The sequence below is a fragment of the Thamnophis elegans genome, chromosome 4 (assembly GCF_009769535.1).
Source record: "Thamnophis elegans isolate rThaEle1 chromosome 4, rThaEle1.pri, whole genome shotgun sequence".
Classification (NCBI taxonomy): Eukaryota; Metazoa; Chordata; class Lepidosauria; order Squamata; family Colubridae; genus Thamnophis; species Thamnophis elegans.
This window is the reverse complement of record NC_045544.1, coordinates 114,016,089-114,031,179: the sequence shown is the minus strand read 5'-3', so window position 1 is coordinate 114,031,179 and position 15,091 is coordinate 114,016,089. Positions and strand designations below refer to the sequence as shown.

The 15,091-nt window shown below is 42.0% G+C and overlaps 1 protein-coding gene across 1 annotated transcript in view; it reads right to left on the bottom strand.

Moving 5' to 3' along the window:
* Window positions 1-15,091, bottom strand: part of OTOF (otoferlin) — a 191,155-nt gene that overhangs the window by 50,191 nt on the left and 125,873 nt on the right. Inside the window, exons 15-24 of the mRNA XM_032216294.1 lie at window positions 14,636-14,859; window positions 13,850-13,958; window positions 10,447-10,630; window positions 8,812-8,932; window positions 7,967-8,067; window positions 6,489-6,579; window positions 5,234-5,350; window positions 3,792-3,944; window positions 2,365-2,554; window positions 1,527-1,651 (exon numbers count right to left, since the gene is read on the bottom strand). Coding sequence (XP_032072185.1) covers window positions 1,527-1,651; window positions 2,365-2,554; window positions 3,792-3,944; window positions 5,234-5,350; window positions 6,489-6,579; window positions 7,967-8,067; window positions 8,812-8,932; window positions 10,447-10,630; window positions 13,850-13,958; window positions 14,636-14,859 — 1,415 coding nt within the window. The remainder of the gene's footprint in view (window positions 1-1,526; window positions 1,652-2,364; window positions 2,555-3,791; window positions 3,945-5,233; window positions 5,351-6,488; window positions 6,580-7,966; window positions 8,068-8,811; window positions 8,933-10,446; window positions 10,631-13,849; window positions 13,959-14,635; window positions 14,860-15,091) is intronic.

The window sequence follows — 15,091 nt, the reverse complement described above, 5'->3', positions numbered from 1 at the left end:
CTTTGCCTAACCCAATATAGCTTGAAATAGATCTATACTAGTCTCCCTTTATTTATTTATCAGCATAAATATAACAAATGTAACAAAAAACTTATGTGACTATTCACTTACCATAATAACAATAGCAGCAACATACGTACGTTAAAAGAAGAACTCTGAGTCACTATAATAAATGCCTGATCCATATATTACACCCACACACCCCACAGGAGATTACATTCACAACTGGGGGTTGGGGGAAAGCCAGGTCTATTGGACCTTCATGAAAGCTCAGTAGGATTGGGTGGTTGTCTGAATCTCTTTGAGGAGGGTGTTCCATGAAGGAGGTGCTATTTCCTTCACCAAACCAGATGATATTGCTTTATAAAAATGACACACTGCATGCCCAGTGTTGGATCTAGTAGATCAGTCAAAAACCACCAGGGATTTTATGATGACATGGGAATGGCATGCAGTGCTGCACCAGAGTTGACAATGCTGGAGCACCATGAAACAGGACTTCTAATTTTCATCATAGAGCAGAAGAAAGAATACATAAGAGAAATTATGTACAAAGATAAATAATTAGTCCTAAGTTATTTATGGATTTAGAAGGATGAATGAGTACATTGTTTTTATTGTTTGAAAATGTTGTTAGTGTTTTAATTGGAATATATTTTTTGAATGGTAAGCCGCCCAGATTCACTGACTGAAATGGGCAGCTATAGAAATTGAATGAATGAATGAATGAATGGATGGATGAACTCCCCCCCACCATTGACTATGTAGCCAATAACATGGAACAGCATCTGACACACATGTTCTGCACACCGTCAGGCAACTACCAAGCAAAGACACTCTGAAATTCTGGCATAGACTATAGTGTTGCACAGTTGATGCATGTAAAAAGCAGGCAATGTTTTGATCATGAAGGTATCACCTCACCTTTTTTACCTTTCAGACACCCCTGAAAAATTACTTAAAACAGAATTTCTACACCCTGCACCTCCCAGATGTGGTAGACTATAACCTCCATTACCCTAGGATAACAGAGCTATCATGTGTCCAATGGAGTACCATATTTTTTGCTCCATAAGACACACTCCCCCCCCAAAAAAATGGGTGGAAATGTTTGTGCATATTATGGAGCGAATGTGGTGAATAGCAGCTGGGCCACGGAGGTGGGGTCCTTTTACAGTGCTGAACCCCGCTTCTTCCGTCTCTTTTCCGCAGTGCAGGAGTCAATAGGCAGAGCTGGCACATGAGAGGACACCTATCCATAGTGGTCCCTTTAGGCTCCGCCTCGTGTCCTCACTACGCTGCTGCTTCACATTTGACGCTCCATATTCACAGTGAGACGGTGCTCTGTATTCATATTTTTTTTTGTCTTTTCCTCCTCAAAACCTAGGTGCGTCTTATGGCCAGGCGCGTCTTTTGGAGCAAAACATATGGTATATAGGAATTGTAACCCAGCATACCCGGAGGACAAGGAGTGGAAAAGGCTGACCTGCAACAACACTTCTCGAGTCAGGCAGCTGCCATCTTACCTCGGTGCATTGACTCTGAGTGATAAAGAAAACCCGGGCAAAAGGGTCAGAAAGGCCACTGCTGTCTGCGGCAAACAAACTCCTGGCCTGGTACATGTGGGCTCGGAGCTGGAAGACTTGTTTCTCTGTGATGGAAAGAATGAAGATTAAGGAAGACAGATGCAGAATTAGATTTTGGGGGGGGGGGGGAGAAAGAATGAAATCATTTTTCAATAGGCCTTTGCTTTGAACCTGGGTCCCATTTTCAAAATTAACACCTAGAAAAATCAGGCTATGATTATCTACTCTCAGATATAACCTCATTACAGTATTAAGCAGAATGCAAATTATGGAAGAGATGCAACAGAACATTGGAAGAGGGAGCTGTGAAGTGCCCAAAAACACCGTCCCACATTCACTTAATCTAGTAACATTGAAGCAGCTAATGCCAAAATAAGATCCATCCCAGGGACCTCTGAGTCTGGAACTGTTGGGGGGACGGACATCATTTTATCTCAGACAATGAACCGAGGTGGCGCAGTGGTTAGAGTGCAGTAATGCAGCCACTTCAGCTGACTGTTATCTGCAGTTCAGCAGTTCAAATCTCACTGGCTCACGGTTGACTCAGCCTTCCATCCTTCCGACGTGGGTAAAATGAGGACCCAGACTGTGGGGGCGATATGCTGACTCTGTAAACCGCTTAGAGAGGGCTGAAAGCCCTATGAAGCGGTATATAAGTCTAACTGCTATTGCTACTGCTACTCTGACAGATCTTTTTCCCCATGTTGTGGGAGAAGAAATCCTGTGCCTTGTGTCTCTACTCCCCGTCTCACCCAAAACAAAGGGGATACTTTCTTACTAGTATAGAGGAGGGTGATGGGTGGGAAAGTTAGGAGATTTTGTCCCGCAGGAAGTTTCTTCTCCTCAAAGCCGCAGGGTAGACCACTGAGGAAATCCTTTCTCTGTTTGTTGAGTCCTAGCCACAAATAAACTTCCATTTTGGCTTGTACAGTCCAGCCAGCTGGTCCAAATCCCCGTTTCCCAGGTAACTGAAGAAAAGATGAGTCAAAGAAGAGAAACAGGTTGTGTTTCCATCATTCTATCAGAATCGTTCCCATTTATTCCTATTTTTGAGTTCTGAAACTCATGAAGTTATCAAAAACACTATTATTTAATCCAAAGCTTAAAAAAAAAATACTAGCAAACCATTAAATCTGCAACTGGCTGGAAATGATTGGAGCTGTAATCCAAGAACACTGGGTTGATTTCTTTTTTTTTTTCCAAAAAAAAAAGGCTTCTTATATGTTTAAATGCTCAAAAGTAAACTGCACAATTAAACAGGGTTTAACATTTTGGGTTTATCAAATTTATATATTGTTTCAATGGTTAAAATGTTCTGGATTTGGAAAAACACAAATATCCAATTTCAAAACATTCTTTTTTTCAATATATGGATCAGGCTTTGCCTTCCCTGCTGAATGCTGAACCAGCCTGTTGTAGCAGAAATAACTTGGATCCTTTCTTCTGAATTGCAGAAACAAACTGCGAAGTCTATGGCAGAGGTGTCAAACTCAATTTCATTGAGGGCCACATCAGAGTTGTGTATGACTTTGTGTGTGTGTGAGAGTGCGGCCAGGGGGGACAGGGCCAGTTCAATGTCAGTCATGTCAGGGGTGCCTGTGGCGGCCCAAATACTCTGCCAGTGAAAATGGGCTGCTGAGCTCCATTTCGGCTGCGACGGCCACTTGGACCCCTGTCCCAGTGAAAACGGAGCTTGTGAGAGCCACGGGCGACCCTCCTGTGCTCTGTTTTTGCTGGCAGAGGTACCGCAGGGCCGGTCCTTTGCTGTTTCCAAGGTGGCTCCTGGGCCTTGAGTTTGACGCCCCTGGTCTATGGAAAATTGCCAGTTTTCTTTCTTTCTTTCTTTCTTTCTTTCTTTCTTTCTTTCTTTCTTTCTTTCTTCTTTTTTTCTCTCTTTGATGTTTTTCTCATGTTCCTAACATATTACACAATGAAACTCTAAAACAATTCTGGGTTGTGAAAAGCTTCAACTGAAATTCTGTTTCATACAACTGCGTTGAAAGCACAGGGCCACTTCCGCCCTTGTTGTCTTCAGACTACAGACAAGGGGGATCTGTAGATAAGGAGGATCATGATATCCTGGAAAATTTATATTCCCTCCATTCTTTTTTTCCCCACACATGCTTCTCATATCACGCTTCTTCGTTCCCCATCTACCGCAGAAAACAAAATGTTAGTCAGCTAGAGAAAGACACGCTAAGTCACCTTGAGGAAAACCGTCTTCAGTTTTCCACAGTCTTTGCCTGTTTCCTCATCAACAATGGAGTAGAGGATGTCCTTGGAGGGGATGCGGGCATAGGCTATGCGCTTGCCGTTGCTCATCATCCAGATGAAGATCTCAGGAATGCTGTGCTGAGGCTGAAAATGACAGGCAGAGAGGAGAAAGACAGGGATTGTTGGGCATGATGAACCAAGAACCTACCCTTCACTGAATCCAGAGGTGGGTTGCTGCCAGTTCGGCTGAACTGGTTGTAGCAGCGGCGGGAGGCTCCGCCCACCAACCCAGATGCTTCTGTGCATGCGCAGAAGCTTCTGCACATGCACAGAAGTGTTGCGTGTGGGGGGGGAGCGAGCACAGGAGCGCCCTCGAACCAGTAGTAATGTCAGCACCTCTTCATTGAGTAATTAGGAAAGAAGACCACGAGACTCCATTGATAGAAATCAAGTGTACTTTTACTAATTATAAATGATTAGAAGCGTAGCAAAGTGAAGACTGATTATTTAGGCGCGAAAGCGAGTGATATATAAAATAACCCATTCCCCACCCCTTGGCATCCCAGTTGCAGTCCAATCATAATTCTCCCAAGTGTCAGTTGTGAGATAACTTCGAAAGGCATCACCTAGATGAAATGTCGGTGCCGTTGGCCTTGGCGGGAACCTCCTCTGCATGCGCAGTCCGACAGGCAGCACAGCTCCAGGACCTTCCTCCAGCACAATTAGTAAACCCCCCCAAATACCATGCCCCCCCTCCCCGTTTCAATGGCAGCCAAAGCAGCAGAAAAGCAGAGGCTGACAAGTAAAAGAATTAGCAACCCATCTCTGACTGAATCCATTTCTTTATTTCAACTGTGAATATGGGACTCTGCTAGAGATCAAAAACATTTGGGAATTGCTACTTTCCTTGTTCTAAGGTGGATTTCCCACTCAGTCACCCAAATCATCCGTTGGGCTTCTTTCATGTGTAAATGGAGTCATTGCTTTGCCTTGGCTCACAATCTAAAACGCCCCACATGATCACTCTACCAGCTGCTTCTTCTTATACAACAAAACATTAGGTCAGAACCGAAGAAATTGCTTGGAGGAGAAGTAAAATGCCTTCAAGGAAAAAACAAACAAAATCCAACTGACTTTGGAAAAGCACTTTCAGGATAACCATGACCTGGATGCCCAAGAATCTCCATAGACACTCAGATCATCCTTCCTATTCAGGACAGATGGTTGAAGTGTTGGTGCAGCTGTCCCCATAACACAGATGTTGCACCATCAAATCTGCAGCTATTTCCTTCCTTGATTGAAATGAAAATAGTACTGCAAGGAACAGGCCTCTCTAAGCACTGCGGACTTAAGTCATTCTTGACACCCAGGGTTAAGTTAAGGTGTACATATAAAGGGAGATAAAGTTATGAATGAATGAAATTTCATCTCACCTCATCTGCAAGGAACCGCAGCTTTTGTAGAAAGTTTTGGGATTGCTTCAACTTGTCCCTGATAGTGGTCTTCTTCACCTGAGATCTCATGGTCTTAGCTTGCTGGCCCATCGTTTCCTATACAGTGAAAGAAGAAGCAGAGAAAAAGAAATGAGATTGAAAGACAAGAAAAAAAGGCTGCAAAAGGCAGTGGTCCACATGGTTTTGTGCACACCTCTCCTGCGGGAGCTGCATTGGTTGCCAATCTGCTTCCAGGTGCAATCTAAGGTGCTGGTTGTCACCTTTAAAACCCTTCATGGCTTGAGACCAGGTTATCTGAGAGATGTCCCTTGCCAGTCACATCTACCAAACCCACCAGAGTGGGGAGACAAGGAATGTTGTGGGTCCCATCCCCTAGGGAGATACACCTGGTGGGACCCAGAAGAAGGGCCTTCTCCATGGTGGCTCTCTGGAACATCATTCCCCAAGAGATTACAATGCCCCCCACTCATAACACTCTTCCAGAAGGTGCTGAAGACCTGGTTCTGCCAGCGGGTCTGGGAAACACAGAGCGGGATGGAGCTCATTAAATGGCTTGTGTGATGTGTTCTCACCAGGGTAAGGCGTTATTTTATTTATTAATTTATGATAAGATTATTCTCCTTTATTAGTTTTAGTATTTTATATATGAGATTTTTATATTTCTGTAAGCAACTTTGAGTCACCATTAGACTCTTAAACACAATCATAATCACTCCATGGACACATGGAAATGTACTACTAGTTTTTCTTTTTTTCTAATTACTTGCATAGGGATTTTTCTTTATGCTATTTATGTTGTTTGTATTTTTTGTCATGGATTGCACCAGTCAGACTAAAACCAATTTCGTTGTGTACATCATGTACAATGACAATAAAGGCTCTATTATGAGGGAGGAGAGAGTGATTCTCAGGCCCTACAATGTAGAATGCTTGACCTTCTGGCCTATTTTATTCAACTATCCAATGATTATAGGTAAGGTACCATATATACACTATGTGGATGATGCCCAGTTGTTATAAAACACCATGATTCAAATGAATCATTTAGTAGAATCTCAAACCCAGTGTCTTGACAATGCACTATGAAATGTTTTGTGCATTACAAAGAAAGAAAAACAAAAGAAAGACAGATAGACAGAAAGAAAGAAGAAAGAAAGAAAGAAAGAAAGAAAGGGAGAGAGGAAAGAAAGAAGGAAAGAAGGAAGAAAGGAAGCAAGCAAGCTAGCTAGCTCACCAGTTCCCGCATGCAGGATTTCAGCCTTTCTCGGTCCAGACGTGTGCGGGATGAATGGTTGTGATCTTTGTTGGAGAGAGACACAAATCTCCTGTGGAAAGAGGATATTGTGAAAAAAGAGAGAATTGAGACCACAAAATTCAGTCCTCTAACTTTTATCTTTTAATCTTTGATTACTGAATAGAAAAGGGGCCTCTCACCAAATTTATTGGTGATAGAAAATGAGGGTGGTGGTGGTAAGGGAGTGCATGACTAGTAGATAGAAACAAAAAACAGTTGTGGAATGGGACACATAGATCTTCCTTTCTGCTTTTTTTTTCCTTGGAGTTTCCCTGTTTTCCCAAATGCCAGGCTGTAGTTATTATGTACCAAGATAGCATCATTTTCTGCTCTTAGAAACCGTTGACAATATTTTATATCCCATAAGATAAACATACTTAATTAAGGTTTAATTAGACACTAGTTTTTGTATTTTATAAAAGAGGGTATTTCAAATAAAATTAATTTTGAAATGGTACAATACTTTCAAAATTTCAGAATTTGATACTAAAAGCTAAAACTGGAGGAAAAAAGAGAAAGGAGAGATTAAATTTCTCTAAAGAACCAAAATAACAAGCCATTGTTACAAGAAACACATGAAAGATGTAGTAAGTATCTTTCCTTCTTAGAGCCTTTGCAAATAAATTTTAAATCTGTGCACAATTAATTAATATTCTAGAATTTCCAGATGAAAAGCAACAATATACAGAGTATTGTAAGTTGGTTTTTTTTAGAAGCCAATACGGCTAATTGACTAACAATTCTATGTATTTGCCAAAAGCCTTTTGACTATTTTAACATTAATGTATAGATGGGTAGATGCATGGATAGATGGATGGAAATTGATTAGTCTCTGCAAAAACAGCCTCTGCAAAGTGGCTGACCTCCCTTACTTTACTCAGACCTTCATAAGAAGGAATGATTTGGAGAAGATGAACTAAAATTCAGTTCATTGTTTGAATCCATCAAAACAAGACCAATCTAGACAATACACAATGATTTTACGGCAATTTTTTATGTCAAGGAAAAAAATTCCCTTGTCCAGTCATATCTGATTCTAAGTAGCATTGATCATCTCCATTTCTTAGCTGAGGAAGCCAGCATTATCCAAAGGCAATTTCCATGGTTATGTGACCAGCACGATTATACGCCGAATGCTGTTACCTTCCTACCAAAGTGGTACCTATTTATCTACTTGCATTTGCAGGCTTTCAAACTGCTGGGTGGGCAGGAGCTGAGATAAGTAATGGGAGCTCACCCTGTTGTATGGCGCTTGGGTCTTGAACATGGGCTGCCAGCTGACAGGCTCAATGTCTTTAACCGCTGAGCCATCTTGGAGATAAACCTCACCAATTATTCGAATCAAGAGCCTCAAGAGGCCTAATCCCTTGGAAAGAAAGGTAGCTTCATCAGCATCCCTAAACCCCTTTCCTACTTACAGACATCCACTGCTCAGCTCTTCCAGCACTCCTCGGAGACGGCGCTCTGGGTACGTTTTTTCAGTCTTGATCATCTCATGCACATCATTGAGGCCTTCTTCCTAAAGGAGCAGAAGTGATTTCTCAGTAGGCAGAGCTACAATGGGAGATTTGCACCCATCATTCCAGAGGCATTTTGAGTGGTGCGGTGGCCTAGAGGTGGAGCTTTTGCCTCACCATAAGGAGGCTGTGAGTTTGATCCTAGGTAGAGGCAGATATTTCTCTCTCTGGGCACAATGGGAATATATCTGCTGAACAAAATTCCGCATTGATGACAGGAAGGGCATCTGCCCAGTAAACATTCAGCTCCATTCATTTGGCCAGACTCCACCCCAGAAGGGATTATGGCAGTGATGGCGAATGCGCGGGTTGTGGCACCAAATGCCAAAAAGGGAGTACTTTGTGCGCGACTAGGAAGAGGAGTTGCCCAAGGGGCATGCAAGGGCCCCCCAAAAATGTACTTCTGATTTCCAGCTGGCAAGTCTTCCAGTTAGCTAGCTGGAAGCACATGCTCACGCTGGAAAACAGAAGACCAGCTTCTTCCAGTGTCCTGTACTGCTGCATGCACAAAGGCCAGCTGATCAGTGTGTGCACAGGCATGCCAGAAACCCAGAAGAGGAACGACTGATGCCGCCCATGCCAGGCAACATGGCTCCATGTGCCACTTCGGGCACTCATGCCATAGTTTCGCCATCACGAGATTATGGGATCATTAAAAGGAGATGATGATGACGATTCCAGAGACTTTACATTCCAACGTAACCCCCTCTTCCTCTCATCCTCCTATTTCCATTGCAGTAACTCACCAGCTTGTCTGCAATCTTATCAATGATATTTGAATTGTACAGACGTCGCCTCTGGTCCTGCCACCAACTCTTGATATAAATACAAGGCTTCTTGTCAAAATATGGTAAGTGAAAATAGTTCCTATAATAGCAGGAGAAAGAGTGACATACTTTCATTCAGTAAAAAAATAGCTTCCCACCGGTGGTGGGTTTCAAAGTTTTTTAGAACTTCTTCTGTAGGTGTGGCCCCCTTTGTGGGAGTGGCTTGCCAGCCATGTGACCAGGTGGGAGTGGCTTGCCAGCCATGTGACTGAGTGGGAGTGGCTTGGCAGTCATGTGACTGGGTGGGCATGGCCAACTTGTAAAATGTGGTGAAACTCACTTAACAACGCTCTTGTTTAGCAACCAAAATGTTGGCTCAGAAACTCTGGCATTTGAAGCACGCAAGTCTTAAAGCTGTCAAGTTTCAAGACCCTTGCACCCCTAACCCTTTAGAAAAAAACCCCAGGGGTGTTCAATCTTGACAGCTTTAAGATTTGTGGATTTCAACTCCCAGAATTCCTCCTCTTGCTCTTCATCTTGATGATGTGCGGACGGGCGGGGGGAGGGAGCTGGAACCGGTTCTAAACGACACTGTAGATTTCTGGAACCTCTTCTATAGAAGAGGTTAGAACTGGCAGGAACCCACCCCTGCTTCCCACCCACCCACCCCCTTTGTTAGTATTTTTCTCTAATACTGGTAGTCCTCAACTTTCATTTAGAGACTGTTGAGAATTACAACACTACTAAAAAAAAGTGCCTTATGGCTATTTTTCACACTTGTTGTAGCATCCTCATGGTCACATGTCCAAAATTCAGATGCTTGCCACTGAACTCATATTTATGATGGTTGCAGTGCCCCAAGGTCACGTGATAAAACCTTTGTGACCTTCTGACAAGCAAAGTGAATGGGGAAGCCAGATTCACTTAACAACCGTGCTGCCAACTTAACAACTGCTCTGATTCACTAAACACCTGTGGCAAGAAAGGTCGTAAAATGGGGCAAAACTCACTTAACAAATGTCTCACTTAGCCACAAAAAAATTTGGGGCTCAGTTGTGGTTGTAAGTCACAGACAAAGACTTACTATAGCAATAGCACTTAGACTTATATACCACTTCACAGTGCTTTTCAGCCCTCTCCAAGCAGTTTACCCCCAACAATCATATTGCCCCAAGCAATCTGGGTCTTCATTTTACCGACCTCCCGAAGGATGGAAGGCTGAGTCAACCTTGAACCTGGTGAGATTTAAACTGCCAAATTGCAGGCAGCCAGCAGGCAGCAGAAGTAGCCTGCAGTACTGTACTCTAACCACTGCATCACTGTGGCTCTTGAGCGATATGAAACTGGGACAAAAAATTTCCAGATCTGGTCTTTTACTGATAGAAATGGAAATGCAATAGTGACAAAGACTTAGCACAAAAGTTGTTTGGGTTTTGCTGTCCCTCCTACATGGAACTGAAGATGTGGAAAAGCAGTATCATTTTGCCCCATCTCCGAATCAAAGGAAAGAAAACCCATGAGTGTACAGCTTAACACCCAACCAAAGATCCTACAATCTTCCTCTTTTCCAATAAACATCCTCTCATATTAACAAGAGTGTCCAATATCACTTGCCTATCAGTAATCAATGGTTTCAAGGCTGGAGAAGTAGAGACTGAGATAAATTCCCCGTCGATATTGGCCTCCTCGTCACTGTCATTCTGTAGCAGCTCAGATTCCTCTTCATTGCCATCCCCACCATCTCTCTTCTTCTTGATGGTGGGCCTGGACATGCCATCAATTTCATTGCCATAATTGCCTTGGGAAAAAGAAAAAGGAATCAGACTCTGTAGGATGAAGAATGGAGAGATTATACCATTTATTAGAGCTACTGTTGGAATTAAGTTGGAATTAACATTGCCGGGGGAAATATCAACCACCTGATATGCAGATGATACCACTCTAATGGCAGAAATGGAAGAGGAACTAAAGAGCCTCTTGATGTGGGTGAAGGAGGAGAGTGCAAAAGTTGGCTTGAAACTCAACATTAAGAAAACTAAGATCACGGCTTCCGGCCCTCTCAATTCATGGCAAATAGGTGGGGAATAAATGGAGGTAGTGACAGATTTTATTTTCCTGGGCTCCAAAATCACTGCAGACGGGGACTGCAGCCAAGAAATTGAAAGACGCTTGCTCCTGGGGAGGAAAGCTATGACAAATCTAGACAGCATACTAAAAAGCAGAGACATCACCCTGCCAACAAAAGTACGTATAGTCAAGGCTATGGTTTTCCCAGTTGCAATGAATGGCTGTGGAAGTTAGACCACAAGAAAGGCTGAGTGCCAAACAATTGAGGCCTTTGAATTATGGTGCTGGAGAAGATCCCTGTGAGTCCCTTGGACTGCAAGATCAAACTGGTCAGTCCTAGAGGAGATCAACCCTGACTGCTCTTTAGAAGGCCAGAACCTGAAGATGAAACTCAAATGCTTTAGCCACCTAATGAGAAGGAAGAACTCACTGGAGAAGAGCCTAATGCTGGGAAAGATTGAGGGCAAAAGAAGAAGGGCAGAATAGAGAATGAAGTGGCTGGATGGAGTCACTGAAGCAGTTGGCATGAGTTTAAATGGGCTCCAGAGGATGGAAGAGGACAGAAAGGCCTGGAGGAATGTTGTCCATGGGATTGTGAGGGGTCAGACACGACTTCGCAACTAACAACAACAACAACAACAACAACAACAACAAGAGCTACTGAGCCTTGCCTAATCATACTATAGTATCTTGGATCTACCCAGAGGCTGAATTAAACTATTAGGCACGATGAGAATAACCATAACCAAACCCAAGGAATGGGAATCTGGGATAACATTGTCGAGTGAGATTTCATAGTTATACTTTAATGGATTAGTGTTATGTATAGTGCCTGCAGATTGGAAATGAAAGAAACATAGAATCTAAAATTTGAATAAGACTGCTATTACATAAATCACTCTCAAGAATATGAAATTTTCATGATCATGCTCCCCTGACATTATTCAATCCTGAAAGCGATCCGTATTTTATTATGCTCCACATCTGGAGAGCTTTTATATCAAGCTGCATCAAATGATTGAAATATAAATCACAAAAATTAAGGCTAAAAGTAATGTGAACAATCACGGTGATGACAAGTTTCAAAATCACCTACATAATTCATCACACATCAGAATTAGCTTGTTTGTATCCTATATCAAGAACCATCTTCATCACCACCACAAGCCATCCTGAAGCAATATTACTCAAATCATGTGTCACAAATTCTTATCTGAAACACTGGCATCTTAGTATGTCATTTTAAAATCATTTATGCCAATATGCATATTTCAGTCAAATATATCTCCCTACCATTCATTCTCCGGCTTTAACGTTTGAAAAAATGACTAACTAACGTTGAAGTATAGCTTGACAAATAAGGGGATCAGTGAGAATTTATCATTTTACATATGTTATAAAACAGAGTTTCATCCAGAAATATATTTGTGGGCAGAAAACATAAACATTGAAACAATATTGAAAAAAATAAAAATAGTATAGCAAATTAAACAGAGTTATGGATATTCAACATACTAGAAATATAATCAATGTAAAGTTTAAAATGCAAAAGGAATACAATATCTGTCCTAGGCATCCTTCTTTATAGATAAATTCTATGGAGATTCTCAGTCATCCAGGTCATGATTGTCCCAAAGGTGTTTTTCAGAAAAAAACTGGACTTTCTGGAGGGGGGTGGGGGGGCATTGAAGGCGTTACATTTCCCATCCAAGAACCTTCCAGTTGCCTCTTGAAAAAGCACCTTTGGGACTCCAGGTAGATAGCAATTCTTATTAAGGCATTACTATTGGGGGAAAAAGGGGGACATGGTGGCTCAGTGGCTAAGACGCTGAGCTTGTCGATCAGAAAGTTGGCAGTTCAGAGGTTTGAATCCCTAGTACTGTTTTTCAGAGTGAGCTCCCATTACTTGTCCCAGCTTCTGCCAAACCTAGCAATAGCAATAGCAGTAGACTTATATACCGCTTCATAGGCCTTTCAGGCCTCTCTAAGCGGTTTACAGAGAGTCAGCATATTGCCCCCAACAATCTGGGTCCTCATTTTACCCACCTCGGAAGGATGGAAGGCTGAGTCAACCCTGAGCCGGTGAGATTTGAACCGCTGACCTGCTGATCTAGCAGTAGCCTGCAGTGCTGCATTTAACCACTGCGCCACCTTGGCTCTTATAGCAGTTTGAAAGCATGTAAAAATGCAAGTAGAAAAATAGGGCCACCTTGGTGGGAAGGTAACAGCGTTCCGTGCACCTCCGGCATTTGGTCATGCTGGCCACATGACCATGGAGACATCTTCAGACAGCGCTGGCTCTTCGGCTTTGAAACGAAGATGAGCACTGCCCCCTAGAGTTGGGAATGACTACTATGTATGTGTGAAGGGAACCTTTACCTTTAACTATTGGGAAAAAAGTACACATACAGTAGAAGTATGTGTACGTAGTTTTGTCTAATGAAGGTTAAATAGAAAGATACGATTTTTGTGTTGTTCAGTATACTGAACATAGACGTCTTTAGTCAATTCTATTTTCAGAATTTTAGAATATCTACAAAATGAAATCTAAGAATAAACCAGCAATCTTTTCAAGGGGTTTAGGGATTCAGGAATTTTCCTATGATCATTTTGATTTAATTCTTCTAAATATCATTTTTAGAAATGTCAATAGAATGCTTTCTAGGATTCATTATTAATCCACTAAACCCATTTGATAATAACAAATGCAACCATAGGTGTTACATGCTTTGTATTTTGATAAACATTATGTGCTAGAACAGAACATCTACAATAATGAGTAATCATTCATCAATAATAGTGAAATAGCATTTCCCAGACTAGCGCAATTATGGAAGTTCATTCTTTTTGTTCAGACATCCAGAAAAGCCAATTGATACTTTCACTTCTGCTTAAAACAAATATTCCTCCTTAACCCAGACTCAATGCTTAACCAAATTCCTTCACATACCTATTGTAACCTCAAAATTAATCGGTTTGTCTCCATTCTTTCTGTCAACCATGGTAGCCTCCAGGAAGGATCCAAAGAGAAAAAATTCCTCCATCTTGCCTGTGCAGCTCTGTGGGGCAGGGTGGGATATAAACACAGCACTTTAAGGACTTCAACCCATGAAACGTATTTATTTAGATCATTGGTCAATATCATAGGTAGGAAACATGGAATCAGGGGCAGCAATATGTCTGCAAATAATCCCTTTGATGCCCACTAATTGAAACAGGCAGTCCACCATAGGAGACATATTATGCAGAAACAAGTTCCTCCTAAGCAGGGATTTTATAAGAGTATCCATAACAATTCTCAGCATTTTAAAGGAATTCACCAACTCCGAAAGATTACCATGCCTAGTAAGTTCTTTTCTTATTTGGTGGCATGGGAACGTACCAGAGAGTTTGTATAAACAAAGCTTGCACTTTAGCAGTGAATTATTTTGGTTTTTTTTAAAAAAAAAACCCAATAAACTATGACTAACTGGAAATTGAGTTTAGGTTTGTACATTCAGAGGAATCAAACCTGGAACCCCAGACATACGGCATCTCTTGGTGATATTGCTGAAACGTAACTCTGTTATTTTCTTAGATCTTCATCAAGACAGGTCTTGGTTCATATTGGAAAACAGAGCTATTTGCAATAAAGAATGGACTAAAGTCCATTGAAGGGAGGCTTCCCCACTAAATGGGATGGTGTGATATCCTGAGAACCTAAGATATTTTAGTTATTACAACATGGGAAACATACATCAGTGACAGGAGTTGCTAATTCAACTTGAACTTCTGTGGAACTGGTGATTTCAGGGTTGCTGGTATCCAAGATCTCTACTGCTAGGCCAAGAAGCAGGCGGGCTCGGAAGGAGACCCCTTCACCCAGCCCTTCATTCAAGTCCTGGTGCTCATCCATCAGGGTATAGTTGCGGGTGGACCCATACATGTTTACCCAGGCAGGGCCAAAGGTGGGCAAGAAACCTGGTAGAGATAAGCAAAATTGGATAAATGTTCCTACCGAAAGAGCTTTTAACAATTCAGTTGCTTCATTTGCAACACATATGGCCATAAATGTTCTAGTACTGGCATTAAAAGAAGACAGTAATGTCTAGTAGATCTTCAAGCAAGCTATCCTCCACCACTATTGCTTCCTCTAGCCTTTGCTATCTTTTCTTCTTTTGGGTTTCAAGAAAGGAGTTGATCTAGTAATTTC